The sequence below is a fragment of the Mauremys mutica genome, chromosome 2 (genome assembly GCF_020497125.1).
Source record: "Mauremys mutica isolate MM-2020 ecotype Southern chromosome 2, ASM2049712v1, whole genome shotgun sequence".
NCBI lineage: Eukaryota > Metazoa > Chordata > Testudines > Geoemydidae > Mauremys > Mauremys mutica.
In genome coordinates this window covers 237,266,455-237,286,407 of record NC_059073.1, presented here as the reverse complement: position 1 = coordinate 237,286,407, position 19,953 = coordinate 237,266,455, and the positions used below count along the sequence as shown (strand labels likewise).

Below are 19,953 nucleotides of genomic sequence, written 5' to 3'. Positions count from 1 at the left end.
TCAGTAACAGATTATTTATACATTTTAAGATCTCAAAAACAATGTTAAAATCATAAAGGCATGTGTTTAGGAGGACCACTACCTGTTACAAATAAAGATGAGAAGATTCAATAGCCCTCCCCTTCTGGGCCTAGCATTTTTCTCCTGGCCTCACTTAGCCCAGAGCAAGGTCTCTAGGTGTGGTGTTGGGAATCCTGATTAATGAACATCTCTGCACTCATCCTGTTTAGGTAGGTCTAGTAGACTGCCGGGACAGAGTTATAAGATCACAGATATTTATGCTTCTAAGTTATATTCCATAACAAGTTCTGTACATATGGAACAGAATTTTAAATGTTTCTTATGGGTCCAATTCTGTAAACATTACTGGGATAGTGCATACTTACATCAGCACGGTAGTATTTGCAAGATTGGATACTTGATCACACACAGAATAATGACCCAGGCAGCACTTCTAAAGATCATTGTGAATCTGGCAGTTCTTTGCTTGGAGAAATAACATAATAAATATGAGGTATAGAGCTACTCTCAATTTGTTTGAGAAGTTCACTTCATTTCTGCTCCCATTGACTGTAGCTGAATCATCACATTACCCAGTAAGGAGATTAACAGCCTATACCAAAGCAGGTGCATTAGCAGAAGAAATCCTGTCCTTCCAGTGCGAAACTGTTGTTAGGCCTTTGCGAGGACAAGAGAAGGAAATCAATCAGGTCTGACTCTGCTCAATAGTTAATGTCATTTTTTTAATGTATAACTTTGTCTGCAGCCACAATGACTAACATATGTTTGTCTTTTTAACAGATATACAAATAAAACTAGGAGAAGCAAAACAACCTTGGTATAAAAAAGGGCTATTGATTCTAAGCTGTCTCTTGATTTTTTGTACCTAATTATAAATGGATGCTACGGCCTTGGGTTTTGGTATTGAACTACCTTCATTCTTGTTGAGACATATTGGCTATTTAATTGGAGACTGTCCTGGCTGTAAGTGCCATATTTTCACATCAGCTGTCTTTCTACAAACCAACTTCATTGTGACGGTGATGTTGAGTATATGATTCTGTTGGCTAAATGCAGGGCCAAAGAGGATATCGTATTTGTGGAGAATCCGCAAACTGCTCAGGCCATAGGCTGTGGGGTTCTTTCTGTAACTTCCTCGCGGACAAGAGGCTGGGTTTGTTTGCTGTTCTGTAAAATATAAGTTTAAAATTAAGTTCCTTGCGCCTTTTGATTGTGAAGTTGTGTTTGGATACCAGGGTAATGGGCACTACTATAAGAATTTAGATAGGCAGAAGAGAATCGTCACCACATAACTGGTTTGTTGTTGTCTTTTTTAATGTAACAATAAAGCAGATGTAAAATTTTCCCCCATTCTTCTCAGTGAAGTTTTCACTCTGAGGTCAAATAAAGATGACTTAAATCCACCTGATTTTGCACTTCACAGTCATTAGCTGTTTCAGCCAACATGCTTATCTAATAGAGTGAGGCAAATAGTGATTTCTTTCATGATATTAGTTTGAATTTGTATAAAAATTTGTCTCTGCCATATTTGCGTCTCTTCTGTGTTTGTTTTCCATGAACATTCATGCAGTTTGTTTTACCAGCCACAAATGTGCATAGAAGATGAATGTTAAATTTGCTTTCCAGAAGCATTCACACCAGATACAAGGATTATAATAATTGCAGTCAGAGAACAGAAACAATACCATGCGACTATATGACCAATCAGAACTAAATAAACAGTAAATGAAGTTAATTGAAAACGTATTCAGATCATTTAAAATAACTAACAAAATTAGAAAAAATCATAATCTGCTCATGGATTTTCCACAAACAGAAAGAGAAGGTGACATTTGCCTAATAGATTCTTCCTCACAAAATTCTGTGATCAGCTGTTTAGGTAGGGTGACTGCATGTACTCCTCACATCTTGTGTTTCTCTTCATTTGAAGGATATTCTATTGAATAAAGTTGAAAGTTTGACTATGTGGAGTTTTGAATTGTTTGGAAAATTGAAACTCTATTTACTGGTTGCCTTAAAACTCAGAGTAATAGTGGGATTTATGGTGTAGTCAGCTAAAGATATGCTGGACTTTCGCAGTGTGGTTTGCGGGTTTTCTGAGTTTTCTGTAAAACTTGATCTAGCAGCGGTAAAGGCCATTCACTTTAATGAGCCAATAAATATTTTTGAATGACCTTTTTGTATTTTTAACAATATTTGGTGTTAAAATATACTACAATAGAGACAAATAGAACAGAAAACAAAAATAGTCTTTTTCTTTCTGTTTTATGTCGAAATTCCATAGAATTTTGCCAAAAACCCTTCTCAATTTCTATTGTTCCAGACTATAAGGTATTATGCTGGAATTCCAAGGTTTAAACTTAATTATTTCGATACTTAGGAATGTCTTGTGAATGACACAATCGATGCTGGGGCTGATCCTGCGGTCTTTTCTGAGGCATAGCTCCAATGGTCAGAAATGGGAGTGTTGCCTAAATCAAGACTATAGGACCAGCCTTTAATTTTGGATTTGTTTTCAGTGTGGGTTTCATCTTCTTCTTCTTCTAGGTTTTCTTCTGTGTAACTTTTAGTAGTTATTGCCTTGGCACTGCAGCACCACACTGTGAAACTTTCTCTATTGCTAGAGGAGCTGCCTTTAAAGTTTTCAAGATCATTGATCAGGTATGGACCCTTCTACCCTGTCCTCATAATTGGGCTATTATCTTATATGAGAGCACTAACAATGCCAATAGAAAAATAAAGTAGTAAAAAGCAAAAAGCCATGGTAATTTCCATTGAAAAATAAAGGAGGAAAAAAATAGTGTTTGTCAAATGGAAAAAGACCAAACTGGCTTAGCAGGAAACATTATGTTTCAGGCTCTTAAAAGGAAATTGCAAACAATAGAATGCAGTTACCAAAGCAAAGTAACTGTGGCAGTTAGTCTTAGATTGCAAACTACCCAATGCTAAAGCAGGTGTGGTGTGGGAGATGTTTTAAACTGTAGACTAAAAAATATGAAATATTCAGGCTATAATATCTCCCTCCCTCAATTATGCATTTGTAAATTATTTGCTTAAATTTTAATTTTTTCCACTCCCCAGAAACCCACTATAGATCGTAATCGGAGGGGTAGCCGTGTTAGTCTGGATCTGTAAAAGCAGCAAAGAGTCCTGTGGCACCTTATAGACTAACAGACGTATTGGAGCATGAGCTTTCGTGGATGAATACCCACTTCGTCGGATGCATGTCTATAGATAGTTTTTCTTCAGATGGACACATACTCTGTCACATAAAGGGAACTCTTGAATTTATTAATGTACAATTCAGTTATCCTTCAAGACCAGATGTCCAGGTAGGAAGAAACACCTATTCTGTGCTGTGTTGTAGTCACAGTGACTTCATCTTGAAATATGGCATGTTACTTGTGTATTATGCTAAAAGAGTTGTGTGCTTTAGAGGATAGGATGGAAGCACAGCAGTTTGGAGTCAGGAGGTTGATTTGAGTTCCATGCGTAGAGAGGAAACATCAAAGAAGGCATGGAGAAGAGTGTTGGAGAAGAATGTAAAAAGGGGTTGTTAGCCAAAGGAATGTTTGAGCTGAGTGAGGCAAGAAAGGTTGTGGCCTCTAAAAAGGAGAAGAGAAGAGAGATTGGAAGGAGCAAAGTTATGCAGGGTCCTAAAGGTGAGCCCAGGGGCTTGAATGTGATGCAGGAGGCATGCAGGAGCCAATGGAAGGACTTTCAAGAGGGACTGAATGTGGTCAGAATCATGTCAGTAGATGACTTTTTGCTGCAGAACACTGGACAAATTAGAGTATGTGAGGTGTCAGGAAGGACAGGTTCCAATGGTTGAGGTATGAGACAAGATCAAGAGCCAGATTTTGCAATGGGAATGAGTGCGTTTTTAAAATGTATCAGGGATAAACCTGGCAGGATTTAGTGACAGTAGAGTGACCAGATGTCCCAATTTTATAGGCAGTCCCAATTTTTGGGGGCTTTTTCTTATATAGGCACCTATTTTCCCCCCACCCCCTGTACTGTTTTTTCACACTTGCCCTCTGGTCACCCTAAGTGACAGAATCTCGTTAATTTGAGATTGTTTCTACTTTTTATTTTATTTTTAACTACCATAAGGTTTTGAAAGCTCTCACTCTGAAAATTGACTGTGAACAAACGGTGCCATTGGTTGGAAGCAGTGGATGTGTTAAGAGCACAATGGTCCAGCTGCTTCAGAGGTTTTATGATTCACAGGAAGGAGTGGTGAGTACAGCCATTCTAGAGCATAGTACTGTTTACATGGGTATTAAAATAGTAATATACAAAGAATTATAGCTATACAAGTCCTCAAGGAAAAAGGAGACAAGTGGAGCACAAAGTTGGGGATATTGTACCCAACTATAATACATGAGATTTTGAGCCAATCAGCCACTGTTCCTCCCATCTGATGCTGGGAGATTTAACAAAAGTCTAACTCTTACAAAGTGAGCCTTACAGCCCTCAGAGTGTGGATCACTTGTAAGTTACATAAAATCATTGGGAGCTTTTTAAATACTGTCGTGTGTTTTCTGTTCTGAGCAGCCTCACCCTTTACATTAGGAATTTGTTGCAGATGCTCAGCTTGGATTTAGAACACCCAAACACACACTTGGCTGGTGTCCTGAATGTTGGGTAGCCTACTTGCTTAAACAGTGTTGTTTATAGGGTTTCCTGTGGAGGGTAGATATTGCCTTGAATTGAAATAAATATAAGGTTTAACTATTAAATATTATTCAGGAGGCACCCTCTAAATGCAGATCTCTCCTTTGCTGGCAGATCTTTGCCAATGAGTCTGGCCCCAGATCTCAGTTTGAATCACCTGCTATCTGCTATTCAGATCTAGCTCCAGTAGATCTAGCTGATCAGATCTACACTCCTCCGAGGGACCTGGGGTCTCATGGTATTTAATACAGTATGTGATGAGAGGAGAGAGAAGCTATTGTTTTTTAAGCTTAACTACTTTAGGGGTGTTCATATGCCATGCTGATAGGGCCATATATGTATCTAATTTGATTGAGGTAACATGACCACATAGGAAGGTGAGGCCACTGATTATCCATACTTAAGTTACTCCATCCTTGCTGCTCACTCCAGAACCTGAACTTCTTGTCCTGGTGCTGTGAATTGGCAAGCGAGTTTTGGAGAGATGGGTCAGGGTCCTGACAGGACAGTCTCTGGGCTTGACCTTCTCGCAACTCTGTCCTCCAGACCACTACGTAATGGTGATCCCCCTCATGTGTGAAATGGGAAAAAACAACACTGTAACAAAATACAGCCAAGCACACTCCACCCCGGCTTCAGTGTCGCACAGTCCTGTGAGAGTGCACGTAGAAGACTGGTGTTGGTCTCAACGATTGCCTGACGCTTATATCTGTCCTCTCCTATTTGCTATCCAGACAAAGAATTTTCTTGGGCATTTCTGAGCACAGCTAAAGTGTAAAGTGCCAAACCTTGTGTTACCTCCTTCACCTTATGGATTACCTGCATTGGATTGATCTCCCATTTAAGATACAGGATGGTTGTTCTTTTCCCCATCTATCCTCCTTGCACCATGCTTCATGCAGGCCTTAGGGTGTGTGTCAAGAAAACCATAATACCATACGATTGATAAGCAGAAATGGCCTCTGCTGGTTTCAAGTTTTCCTCTCCTGCAAAAATGAAAAATATCTCCAGCCAACACTATGTAAGGGATGGAAGGATTCAGATTGAGGGCCCCTTCCTTTTTCCTTTACTTTGGCCTTACTGCAGATGTGGTGCTGGCAGAGGCAAATCTCCACTTGGTGTATGGAAACATCTGGCCAAGGACTATTTCTTCACTGAAACAAAAATAAATCCTCACTTTTCTCATGAATCCTAAATCTGCCCTAACAAACTGAATGGGAAGATTTTGTCCTAAACATCTGTAGGTTTAGAAAGATTCAAGAACAGGAGTGTCTTTTTGACCTGTGTTTGAACAGCACCTAGCACAATGCGGTCATGGTCCATGACCAGGGTTTCTAGGTGCTACAGTAATACAAAATAAGAAGAAAAATAATAATATACAACCTCAGGCTCTCATAGTCTTTTTCTTTCTTTAGATCACAGTGGACACGACGTAAAGTCCCTTAATCTGAGACGTTACCGAGAATTCATTGGTGTGGTCAGTCAGGAACCTGTTCTGTTTGGGACAACAATTAGAAACAATATAAGATATGGTCGAGAGGATGTAACTGATGAAGAAATTGAGAATGCAGCAAAAGAAGCAAATGCTTACGATTTTATCATGGAGTTTCCTGATGTAAGTATGGTACTTAAAATAACCTGCATTCTTGGAAATGAACTGAAATAAAGTGAGATATTGAGATATGACCATAAAAGAAACCATTTTTTGTGTGTTTGTGACAGAAGGAATTTCCAGCAATTGCAATGTTTCTCTAAATTCTCTGAAAACAGACATCTAAGGAAATGGAAACAAATCTAGGCTGGGGTCAGGGGAGGGATAACTGTGAATCCAAAAGCTGGAAGCATGGATGACTCTGATATAAATGCATCTTAAAAGTAAGAACTATGGTTGTCTTTCCTTCAATCTCAGCCCCAAGTTGAGGGACAGCTGCCCCTCTGCAAAATCACAGAATATGGTAACCAAAACTCAGCAGCAGCTGATAAATGTAAGCACAAAACATTGTTTTTTACAGCCACCGTGTGGCCACGAGTGGAATTTGCAGTGTCATTCAAAATTTGTATTTTTAGGCATATAAGGTGGTGATCGGTGTAGTGCTTATGGCACAAAGGCACCAGTTCAATAAGGCACTTGAGCATGAGCATGACTTCAGGCACATGAGTATCCTCACAGTCAATAGAACTACTTACATGCTTCATAGGGTGACCAGATGTCCCGATTTTATAGGGGGCTTTTTCTTACATAGGCATCTATTACCCCCCCTCCCAGCCCAAGCCCGATTTTTTACACTTGCTATCTTGTCACCCAAGTGCTTCAAGTTATGCAGGTGCTTCAGTACCTGGCTGAATCAGGGCAGCAGATCTGACATGTATTTTTTGAGGGGTGCTGTGGCTGAGTGAATAAAATGTGGGTCTTTCACATCAGAAACCTGTGTTTCAGTACCAGATCAAGCAGAAACTCCCTCTATCGCCTTGGGCTGCCCCTCTGGTCCTTAGTACCCCATCTGAAAAAATGCCATGACCACCTACTTGTGGGAAGATTTTTGCTACTGAAAATGACTTGTGTAGATTTCATTTCAAATGGGATTTGTGTCCTGCACTCTGGGGATCAGACAATCTATAACCTTAGCTTTTATTTCACTAGGCTGCTCCCATAATACATAATTATCTTGCTCTCACTGTAGGCCTGATCCAAAGTCCATTGAAATCAAGGTTGGGGGGTGGCGTGTCTTTCTTTCCATAGACTTCTATGGACTGTGGATCAAGCTCTGTTTAGTGGTTAATTGTCTATACTGCAAAACTGATGGTGTCGCTGCTATTTTCTCAGAAATTCAATACCCTTGTAGGAGAAAGAGGAGCACAGATGAGTGGTGGCCAGAAGCAGAGAATAGCCATAGCTTGAGCTTGGATTCGCAACCCTAAAATTCTCTTGTTAGATGAGGCCACATCTGCCCTGGATACAGAAAGTGAGTCAGTAGTCCAAGCCGCACTGGAAAAGATAAATGCTGGGCTAATGACACAACCTCTACTTCCATCTTCTTCAATCAAATATATTTTCTTTCAAAGCAAGGAATAGATGAACAAGATTATTATTGTACTGCAATGACAGGGGTGATTTACTCAATTACTGCCAAATGCTGCCCATTCTTCAGCTGTAACAATGCTGTAGCCCCATTGGGAACAACAGTAACCACATGGTAACTCTGACCAGGGCCCAGTCCTGCAGTGAGGCTCTGTACGGGTAAGCCCTCAGTGCAAGACTGGGGTCTAAATCACTAAGATATAATGAATGTATTGTTATGTGGTTATGGGGCCCAAAAGTTGCCCTGATGCACATGCAAACCCATTGGCTACCACCAGATTGTAAATAGGGTGCAAATCATTGAGGGCAACATTTGCCCTTTGGCAAATAATTTGTCACTGTTAGAACTTTTAGAATCAACATCTTGTCTGTTTCTTGAAAATCAATTTTAAATACACAAACATCTGAATTGGTACAATAGATATTTCTGTACTTTCAGATCATCAGACCAATGCTAACAAAAATGCCAAATGGGGTATTAAGAAGTGCTACGGTAATGTTAATCTTTTGGGTGTGTAAATCTTGATACTTTCTAGTTAATGCTTTTCATAGAGATGTGCACTGCCGAAGAAGTGTGCATTGATTATTATTCCACTGCATGTCACTCCAAAAAATAGATCCTCAGCACTGACGAACGATTTGTCTACATTGCACTGGCAAAGTGCACCAAAGGGGTGTGATTTGTGAAACGTGGTAAATTGTTGTGCTCTAACTGCCCTTTAAAAGATACCTAGTTCATGTTTTATAGATTCATAGACTCTAGGACTGGAAGGGACCTCGAGAGGTCATCGAGTCCAGTCCCCTGCCTCATGGGAGGACCAAATACTGTCTAGACCATCCCTGATAGATGTTTATCTAACCTACTCTTAAATATCTCCAGAGATGGAGATTCCACAACCTTCCTAGGCAATTTATTCCAGTGTTTAACCACCCTGACATTTAGGAAATTTTTCCTAATGTCCAACTTAAACCTCCCTTGCTGCAGTTTAAGCCCATTGCTTCTTGTTCTATCCATAGAGGCTAAGGTGAACAAGCTTTCTCCCTCCTCCTGATGACACCCTTTTAGATACCTGAAAACTGCTATCGTGTCCCTTCTCAGTCTTCTCTTTTCCAAACTAAACAAACCCAATTCTTTCAGCCTTCCTTCATAGGTCATGTTCTCTAGACCTTTAATCATTCTTGTTGCTCTTCTCTGGACCCTCTCCAGTTTCTCCACATCTTTCTTGAAATGCGGTGCCCACAACTGGACACAATACTCCAGTTGAGGCCTAACCAGTGCAGAGTAGAGTGGAAGAATGACTTCTCGTGTCTTGCTCACAATACACCTGTTAATGCATCCCAGAATCACGTTTGCTTTTTTTGCAACAGCATCACACTGTTGACTCATATTTAGCTTGTGGTCCACTCTAACCCCTAGATCCCTTTCTGCCCTACTCCTTCCTAGACAGTCTCTTCCCATTCTGTATATGTGAAACTGATGGTTCCTTCCTCAGTGGAGCACTTTGCATTTGTCTTTATTAAACTCCATCCTGTTTACCTCAGACCATTTCTCCAATTTGTCCAGATCATTTTGAATTATGACCCTGTCCTCCAAAGCAGTTGCAATCCCTCCCAGTTTGGTATCATCTGCAAACTTAATAAGCATAATTTCTATGCCAATATCTAAGTCGTTGATGAAGATATTGAAACAGAGCCGGTCCCAAAACAGACCCCTGCGGAACCCCACTTGTTATACCTTTCCAGCAGGATTGGGAACCATTAATAACTACTTTCTGAGTACGGTTATCCAGCCAGTTATGCACCCATCTTATAGTAGCCCCATCTAAGTTGTATTTGCCTAGTTTATTGATAAGAATATCATGCGAGACCGTATCAAATGCCTTACTAATGTCTAGGTATATCACATCCACTGCTTCTCCCTTATCCGCGGTCACAACCTGATACGCAGTTATGGCTCTGTATGGTCAATTGTCAGTCCACGGCCATCTTGTCCTGTTAAAAGGACAAGGCAGCCTCCATCTTGGACCAGGTTCTTGTTGCATAGGAAAGGGCAGAGACCTAATCCTGCCCAGCAACACTAAAGTGCTGTGTGTACTTTCCTGCTTTTTTTTTTCTGTTGGGCCGTCTAAAGGTCAGACTAGTGCAGTGTGCAAAGACCTGATTCTGCCCAGCAACTCCGTACTATGCATTTTCCCGCTCTTTTTGGGCCCGGTCGTCTGGAGGTCAGGCTAGTTCTGCCCAGCAACTCCAGAGTACTGTATACAGAGACCTAATTCTGCCCAGATACCCCAGTGTGCCGTGTGCAAATCCTGCCAGCGTGGGGGGCAACAGCTCGAAGCCTGGAGGGAGGGGGAACCAGGGACCAATCAGATGTTGACACGAGTGAGTGAGACCCTTTCTATAAAACTAGGTTTCCCCCCAAAATCTGGGTGGAGTATCCGCGTGTCAGCTGAAGGACCTGATCAACCTTTCGGCCAGGGTCTCCTCCCGGTATAGCTAGCTCGTGTCGTGTCATCTTCGTTGTCGCCTTGGACCTGTTCCTGGCACCTCATCATGCTTCTGGTGTCTGCTCTGCTGGTCAGCTGCGCCTGGAGTGCGGTATTTGTTTTCTAATTTCTGGCAGTTTGCTTATGTAGCCTCCTATTTTTCCCCTCCCTAACCCAGTACCAAGTGTGTACACAGTGTTAAGGATTAAAGTATTGAGCTCATTATTGCACAATTGCCTAGGTGTATAGTTGTTTTAAGGTTTTAATAAATTGTTTATTGTAAACTGTTTTAAGTGTGTGAGTCACTGCTCTGTCTTTGTCCGGAGTGTTTGTGTCTGGGAGCTGTCTCCACCTGGGGATTAGCTGACCAAGGGGTTCCTGTCCCCGCGGTCTGTGTGAGTGGAATCTGCCCAACTGCAGCCGCACCACACTCTGGGTTTACCCTTAGTGTGAAAGCAAGGGTGGTTGAGGCAGTGGCCTGTGGGTCTCTTTCCTGTGTTGCACCGGGCACCGCCCTGACAAACCCGATTCCCATCTTGTGTGATTGGTGTGTCTGCCTATCCAGTGTGGTGCAGTGAGCAGTATACAATTGTACTGTTAATGATTTTTGGGTTGTTTATATTGCCTAACAACATCCCATCTAACAATTGCCTCTCTCCAGTGGCCCAAGTTGTAACTTTCCCCCAAATACACGCAGCCACTTGGCTTTGCACCTTATTCTGGTCCTGCCTGATTTTCCTCTCCCAATAGAACGCTGATCGAACCGCAATCTATTTTGGACATCCACAAGACTTGTTATCCAATCAAAGAAAGCTATCAGATTGGTTTGACATGATTTGTTCTTTACAAATCCATGCTGGCTATTCCCTATCACCTTACCACCTTCCAAGTGTTTGCAGATGATTTCCTTAATTACTTGCTCCATTATCTTCCCTGGCACAGAAGTTAAACTAACTGGTCTGTAGTTTCCTGGGTTGTTTTTATTTCCCTTTTTGTAGATGGGCACTATATTTGCCCTTTTCCAGTCTTCTGGAATCTCTCCCGTCTCCCATGATTTTCCAAAGATAATAACTAGAGGCTCAGATACCTCCTCTGTTAGCTCCTTGAGTATTCTAGGATGTATTTCATCAGGCCCTGGTGACTTGCAAGCATCCAACTTTTCTAAGAGATTTTTAACTTGTTCTGTTTTTATTTTACCTTCTAAACCTATCCCCTTCCCCTTAGCATTCACTATGTTAGGCATTCCTTCAGACTTCTTGGTGAAGACCGAAACAAAGAAGTCATTAAGCATCTCTGCCATTTCCAAGTTTCCTGTTACTGTTTCTCCCTCCTCACTGAGCAGTGGGCCTGCCCTGTCCTGTTGTTCCATCTGAGTCTCTGCAAGGAATCAGTCCCTATGAGACTGTTCCATGTGGCATAACCTAAAGCAGCTCAGAGTTTAGCTTTTCTAATTTTGAATAATTAAAAAGAGAGAGAGTCAAGAAAATCAGGCGAAGCAAAAGAAGCTTTCTGAGTTTGCTGAGTGTGGATGCCGGCAAGCAGGTCTCCTGTAGCTCAGCAGAGACAGGACCAGGATATGAAAGGTTTTAGTTGCCAGCTGTGGAAAAACTCACGGATTGTCAGGATGTTTAGCAAATGAAATCGATTGGAGGAACTACAGTCTCAATATGACCAATTAGAGTAAATTGCACTAAATCTCCAAGCCACAGGGGACACAAATGACAATTTGGTTGTTTGTTTACAGGCCAGCAAAGGTCGAACCACTCTTGTAATAGCTCATCGGCTTTCCACCATTCGGACTGCAAATGTAATAGTGGCCATAGCGGATGGTGCTGTGGCTGAAGTAGGAACACATTCAGAGCTGATGGAGAAAAGGGGGTTATATTATTCACTTGCAACAGAACAGGTACCTTACAAAGATACCAAAGTTTTGCTGTGAAAGTCCTTGTTTGTGACATATCAACTTCATTTATTGAAAATAAGCAGGTTACGCATACACTAGTTCGTGCATTAAGTTCTTTACTCTGCCAAGAAGTGAGAGGCACGATGGTAACTAAAAGCCAAATCACCGCCTCCTGCAAAAAACCAAGATTGTTCTGTTCGTACATGTCACTGGGGTTTGCTCCTCCCCCCATGCATCCCCAAACCCACAGATACCCCAGGATGTGCTGAAATCAGGCCCCCTTTCCCACCCTCCAGCTTCCTTGTAGCATAGCTCCTTTGGCAACCGCTGTGTGTGGAATCCCAACTAAAGGGGTGGATGGAAGCTTTCACAGCACAAAGGTGGTTCCAAAGAAAAGATAACAGTCTAGTCTAATTCTATTTCCTAATTTTGATGTTGGATCCACACTATGTACAGAATCTGTCAGAATCCAGATGCCCCCTAACGGCTAGACAACCAGGTGCTTGTACAATTACAGTTGTAGTGCAGGTGTGTATATACACCATTTTCAGCCTTTTCCCCCACTGTTGCTCTAGCACCCAGAGCAACTTCAATGGTAGAAATGGTGCTAGCTTACTGTAGGCAGAGCACAGGCATTTTTACTACCATGTTCTCTATCCAGGGTTAGAATAGAGGCTGATCTACCTGGTTCTGTCATCATTGCTAGCCCAGCTGTGAGAGACGTGCTAGTAGTTTTGTTTAATGCAGACAAGGCCTGGACTGGCCCTAAGGTTGTGACAGTGGAACAATTTTAAAGCAGTTTTTTTCATACCATTTATGTTACCATGGTTTTAAAACCACTCCTGTTAACAACACAGTTTAAGAATGGCCAATAGATAAAACTAGGCTGTTTTTAAGCCGTATTTTAGAAAACTCTTCAATATACTTTGAAAATTGTTTGTTTTTAAAACAGTTTCAGAACGAGTATGGCCTGCTCTGACCCTGGAAATAGTGTTTTAAACCATATCAGTAGGAAACTTTCTTATATGCTATACTTTAGAACTGTTGTACTGTCATGGATTCTTTCATCTGTGCAATTCAGAATCAACCCACTTTGATACTCTGGGGGTGCTGGAATAATACTAATAAAATAATACCAACAGGATCTTATAAGAGGGATAAGGCAAAATGCCATGTTTATTGTAAATACAGAGAAAGAGAGAGAAATCAGGATATGCAGTTCAATATTATTTCACTACTATTCCTTATTCATTTACATACTTATTTATACAAGTTCTGCAGAATTGTTATAGTTACCAGCCTAGAGTACTGGCCAGGTAGCCTGCACACGAGGGTGGAGCCGAGTCCTTGTCAGATGCGCATCTGATGCTCCTGGAGGGTGGTTGCAGAACCAGACTTAAAGTCCCTGAGTTTTTGGTTCTGTTCTTATAGGGTCTTGTCCTTATACAAGTCTATGGGAATTGCTTCATCATGCTGATGTTTGTTTGAAGTGATAATTAATCAGCAGATGGCAACTCTTATCACCTCCTCCAGCAGACTCTTTGTCTGTGGCTGTGCTAATACAATTAGCAAGTTGTCCTTGTAACTTTTCACATAGAGATACAGAGAGGATAGTTTTAATTAACTTGTCCTTGGTGCTCAAGCTTCTATATTCCTTTCTGTTGGCTTGATTTGGTTTGGGGCCTAAAAGGGGATCTATCTATACCTATGAAATTACAAAACCATATATAAAATAATCAATATCTCAACATGGGAAGATAAACTAGAAGGAAATTCAGAAGAAATTGTTTCCAAATACTAGGAATGAAATCCTCCCTCTATCAAAGTCAATAAGAGTTTTGCCGCTGACTTCAATGGGGCCAGGATTTTGGCCTAAAATGGGAGAACACACATGTATTCTCAAGAGTTTTGCAAACCATTTGAAAAACAGAATTAAAACAATATTTCAAAGTATTTTTAAATGTATTGTTTGCTTACAACCTTTTGGGCCCACTTCTGAAAGAGGCAGAGCAGCCTCATTTCTCATGGAAGTCAATGGAAGCTCACAGGAATAACTGCACAGAATTAGGCTCTTTGGAAGAAAGTGAGCATGGCTTCCTTAATGCGTGGCACAAAATGTTAGCTTTTTGTGTAAATATGTAGAGAACACAGAAGATGCCTGTAGCTGGAGTTCAGGACGTGAGGAGTGAGAATCCAATAACTAGGAGAAATGTTCTTATGTTTCTGCCAAATAAGGGTGTGAGTAGCAAATTCAATCAGAGGACTAAATCCAAAATAGCAGTCAGGGTCTCAAAGAACCTACATGAAACTGCAAATGGAAGTGGAGTTTACCTAGGGTGACCAGATAGCAAGTGTAAAAAATCGGGACGGGGGTGGGGGGTAATAGGTGCCTATATAAGAAAAAGCCCCCAAAATTGGAACAGTCCCTATAAAATCAGGACATCTGGTCACCCTAAGTCTACCTAATGCAACTGCACTGACCTTTTGGATGTATTTGTGACTGAATTTATGTTGTGTTAAAGTCTATTAAAACAGAAGACCATGAAGAATCAACAGAAACTATTACCTTAAAAGATCACGAAGAAGTGTTCCCCATCAGTGGGTTGATTTCCAAAAGAGCAAGCTTAAAACATGTTCCACAAAAAGAGGCTGAAGAAGAAGCTGCACCCGAAGAGGTAATGGTTTACTGTAGCGTAGTCGAGATTTTTTTGTTTTGGTTTGGTTTTGGTTGTTTGGTTTGTGGGTCTTTGTTTTCATCCTAAAAAGATTCAGCAGTTCAGTGGTAAACCTGCACAATTCTTCCAGAGAGATCAGAACATTTCTGAAAGGTGGTGTATATCAAAAATTATTTCAGTGAGAGTCAAGAGGACTGTGTCCTCTTCCTAAAATTGTATCACTGATTCAATGTACAACTTTCAGCAAATCACTTCACTTCTGAATGTGTCATTTCCTCATCTATAAAATATGGGTAATACATAACCTCCTTTGTAGAGCTTCTTGAGATTCTTGAGTGAAAGGTGCTACTGATTGTAAGTACAAAGTACCATGTAAAGTTTGCTGTTAAGAGTATTCCAGAGTGTTTTTAGAATGGATTTTCGCCAGTCCTACCACTTGTAGTCGTTCCATTTACCTGCCTTGTTCTCTATTAGTCCAGAGTTCTTAAACTGAACTCTTCTTGTAGGCACCTGTCATGAATTTACAGCTAACGGTAGCATAAAATCCCTCCTTTACCTGTAAAGGATTAAGAAGATCAAATAACCTGGTTGGCACCTGAACAAAGGGAACCAATGAGGGAAGAAGATGCTTTCAAATCTGTGGGGAAGGCTTTTGTTTTGTCTCTCGGTGGGTTCTCTCCAGGTCAGCAAGGAATCAGGGCAGGGAAAATACATCTCCCAAAGCCATACCTGAACTAAGCATCTAAGATTACAAATTGTAAGTAATAGGAAGGAAATGCATTAGTTTATCTTTTGTTTTATCTTGTGAATTGTCCCTATGCTGAGAGGGAGGTTTATTCCCGGTGTTTTTGTAACTTTAAAATTTGGCCTAGAGGGGAATCCTCTGTCTTTCGAATCTTATTACCCTGTAAAATTACTTTCCATCCTGATTTTACAGAGGTGCTTCTTTTACTTTTTTCTTTATAATAAAATTCTGTTTTTTTAAGAATCTGATTGGGTTTTTAGTGTCCTAAAAACCCAAGGGTCTGGTCTGTGCTCACCTTGGTTACCTATTTGGTTGGTATATTATTCTCAAGCCTGCCCAGGAAGGTGGGTGAAGGGACTTGGGGGGATATTTTGTGGAAACAGGAACTCTAAGTGGTCCTTTTCCTAAATCTTTGTCTAACTCCCTTGGTGGTGGCGACAGTACCCATCCAAGGACAAGGAAGGATTTGTGCCTTGGGGAAGTTTTTAACCTAAGCTAGTAGAAATAAGCTTAGGGGTCTTTCATGCGAGTTCCCACATCTGTACCCCCGAGTTCAGAGTGGGGAGGGAACCCTGACAGCACTATAATGCAGCTCAGCTCTCTTAAAAATATAAAATTGAATTGTATTTGACAAAAATAAAAGATCTGATTTTAATCTGTTTTTCTTTTCCAGGAACACCTTCCCAAAGTTTCTTTCCTCAAGCTTTTTAGAGTAAACAAGTCTGAGTGGCCTTTCATTGCACTGGGGACACTAACTGCTGTTATTAGTGGAGCATTTCACCCTATCTTTTCCATCATATTTGCTAAAATTATAACAGTAAGTGCAGTACTGATCTTTCCGTAATGTAATTGTAGAAGGAGGCTAGTTAAGTTGACCTGGTTGGTACCGTTGGCCCTATGTACACTTCAGTGAAATCAGGGTAGTTAGAATCATTTTTATACATAGTTCTTCAAAAACATATGCTAGCATAGTTTCACCACTGTTTCTTGGGTCACTGAGCACCCAACATAAGCAGATTATAAACATGGTTTGTAAAACAATTCAGAACATAGGAATACCATGTTTGCATCTTTCTATTTGAAAATGGTTCTGGCTAACATAGTTTCTCTGTAGTATATTGATCCTTAGTATTTATATTGCACTTTTTCCCATTCACAAAGCATTTTATGAACATAAATGAATGAGTCCTCACAACTTATCTGTGAAGAAAGGAAGGAAGGATTATCCCCATTTTACACAAACCGAGGCAGAGAGATGTGAGTTGTCCAAAGCCACAGAGGATATCATTGTTGGATCATGTTGTAGAACCGAGAAGTTCCCATTCCTGTAGTTTAATCATAGAATCATAGAATATTAGGGTTGGAAGAGACCTCAGGAGGTCATCTAGTCCAATCCCCTGTTCAAAGCAGGACCAACCCCAACTAAATTATCTCGGCCAGGGCTAATCGCTGGCTCACACCTTCTTTTCCTCTCTCTAATGTGGATGGGGGTCTTTCTGCGCTGAATAGGGTGAAATAGGGCCTCTTGTAGTGCTCCTGTTCCTGAAAGATTATGCCTATTGGAATATCATCAAGAAAAAAAGGTTTCCTGATGGCATCAGAGGGCCAACTTCTATTAGGAAGTTACTGACCAACCAGTTGCTAACAAGATTGCTTTTTTCAGTCCTTCTAATTTTGACTTCAGTGCTGTGTCAGCGCTCTAAAGCCAGGGAATGGGCACAATCATTACTGTAGTCTCTGACACCAGTGGCATAGGCGGCAGGTTACATTCTTTTGTGGTGCCCGAGCTCCAGCAATATTCAGGGCCGGGTGCCCTGCTCCAGCAATATTTGGAGCTGGGTCTCTTTCCTGGCCCTGCCTGGAGAGGGGCCCCGGCCCCCGTGGGTCGCCCCCCAGCCCCGCCACGTCCCTGCCTGGAGCAGGTCTGGGCCTCTGCCTGCCACCCCCCACCACGTGTCATGTCCCCCCCGCCCCGGGTCTCCCCCACCATCCCTGCCCGAAAGAAAGCAGCGCACACTTCTCCCGTGCCTGCTTATGCTGCTGGAGTAGCACATTCCTAGGTGGAGCCCTGCTCCCGCAGCAACTGCTGTCTGCTGCCCCAGGGTCCTAGTGCCTGCCCTCCACTAATGGCAAGGCAGGCTGCCCTTACCCTGCCCTTCCACCCTAGCCTTGAGCCTCTCCAATGCCCCAAACCCCTCCTCCCCTGCCAGAGCCCTCATCCCCCTGCCCCCAAATCCTCTGCCCCCCGCCCTGAGCCCCCTCCTGCATCATGAACCCTTCAGCACCAGCCAGAATCCTCATCCCCCGCACCCTAATCCTCTGCTCCATCCCTGAGCCCCCTCCTGCATCATGAACCCCTCATCCTCCACCCCACAGCCCTCACCCCTGCATCCCCTCCTATCCCCAAACTCCCTCCCAGAGCGTGCACCCCCTCCCCCTTCCCACACACCCCCTCCTGCTCTCAAACTCCCTCCCAAAGCCTGTATCCCTCCCTTTGCACTGCCTCCCACCCCTAAACTCCATCCCAGAGCCTGCACCCCTCACTCCCTCCTGCACACCCACCCCCTGCCCCAGCCCAGAGCCTGCATCCAGCACCCAAACTCCATCCCAGAGCCTGCACCCTGAAACTCTCCTTCACCCTAATCCCCAGCCCTTGACCTTCACCCCAGACCTCCTCCGCCCACCCAACCCCCCTCCCAGAGCCTTAGGCAGGTGGGGAGGGCGGAGTTTGGGGGGCGGAGTTGGGGGGGCGGGTTCTGGGCACCACCAAAATTTCTACAAACCTGCCACCCATGACCAGTGGGTAAAGGTCTGAACAAAGGTAATTCTCTGTAGCCAGGCAGCAGAGGTACAGCACCATGACTATCAGGAGGGGAGTGAGTGTGAGGCAGAAAAGTCAATGTGAGGCTTTTAAAAATTTAACCCTTAGTCCTTGTTAATTTTAATCTTGAAATATTCATTCATATAAATGCTCTCCTCTCTTCTTCCCCAAGTATGTAAGAAACTCCATTCTAGTCTATATAGTGTTATACGGCATCTATTAATAGGCTGGCTAACAAAATATTTGGATGTTTTTCCTTCTATTTTTGCAGATCTTTTCAATAAAAGATGATTGGGAGAGGATCCGGCATGAAGCTAACATTTTCTCCGTCACATTTGCTGTTATAGGTGGTGTTTGCTTTATCACTTGAGTTTTGCAGGTAAACTCTCATAATCAATAAAACAATTGGTTGGAACAGCAGTTTGCACTCTAGTAACTGCTTTAATCGGCTGTGGATTTAAATTTGGCAGCTGAGTGATCATGGCATGACGGGATGGGGGAATGTCTGTCTGGTTCTGCAGCTGTATTGTTCAGCTCTGATTGGTTTTTTTAATTTTATATTCACATCTCACCATTTTGTGCTATGCTTGTAATAAATGACTGTATAAATAGCATCAGACTGCCATTTAAATTACAAGTAGTAAAAATCAAAGATATGAGGCACTACTGTTTTTTTCTTCTTGCAGAGATTCCTTTATGGGAGGTCAGGAGAAATCCTAACAATGAGATTAAGGCATATGGCATTTAAAGCCATGCTGCGGCAGGTTAGTGCTAAAGTTTTTCTTATAAATACACCATTTTCTCACTTGCCTTTCCTATAACAAATTGCAAATGGATTAATCCACCCTCTTTCCTCATACACAGCACAATTTTACTGCACCACCTTTCACATGAAGATTTAGGTATTAATTATGTGTATACTTACTCTAGCCAAAGTAGGAGAAGAACTATACTAATTCTAACCATGATTAACTACTATTATTGGAAATTTCCTTGACCACTCTGAATAAAGATTTGTTTGACTGGAAATCGTGTTAGAACCTCATTATGAAAGTATGCTACATGCTACCGAGCTAAGACCTCATTTACAAGCTAAAACCAACCACACCTAAAACAGTCATTAAATTTGGTTGAAGTTCAAGCTTGTTCCTAACAACTGGGATAGGGTTCTGAATCCCATTATAACGTGATTCTGACCCATCCATGCAATCTGGGCTATACCATGTAAGAACAGAGTTGAGTGGCAACCAAGTTTAGTTGCAGTTGTTAATCAGGTTTGTGTGTGTGTGTGTGTCTGTGTGTGGATGTGACCTGAGGTTTCCACCTACTTCGTTTTAAACCAGATTAATTTTAAACCAGATGGCTTTTTTGAATGACCAAATTATATTCCTGCTTTTACTTGCTGAACTTGGTTTTCTTTGGTGTGCTGACAGATGCCCACCATTATCCTAAACATTATTTTTATTTATGTCAAATGAATGCTTATCTTCTTTGGCCAGTGGCATTGAACAATAAAGAGGCCCTTGGTATGAATTTTAATCTTCCT

At 41.9% G+C, this 19,953-nt stretch overlaps 1 protein-coding gene across 1 annotated transcript in view; it reads left to right on the top strand.

Annotated features, from left to right (window-relative positions):
- LOC123363278 (ATP-dependent translocase ABCB1-like) overlaps positions 1-16,430 on the top strand; it is a 114,759-nt gene extending 98,329 nt beyond the window's left edge. The window contains 5 exon segments of the mRNA XM_045004146.1: positions 6,121-6,313; positions 7,523-7,699; positions 12,008-12,169; positions 14,689-14,841; positions 16,260-16,430. Of these exon segments, the coding sequence (XP_044860081.1) occupies positions 6,121-6,313; positions 7,523-7,699; positions 12,008-12,169; positions 14,689-14,841; positions 16,260-16,430 (856 nt within the window).
- The last annotated feature ends 3,523 nt before the right edge of the window (positions 16,431-19,953 follow it).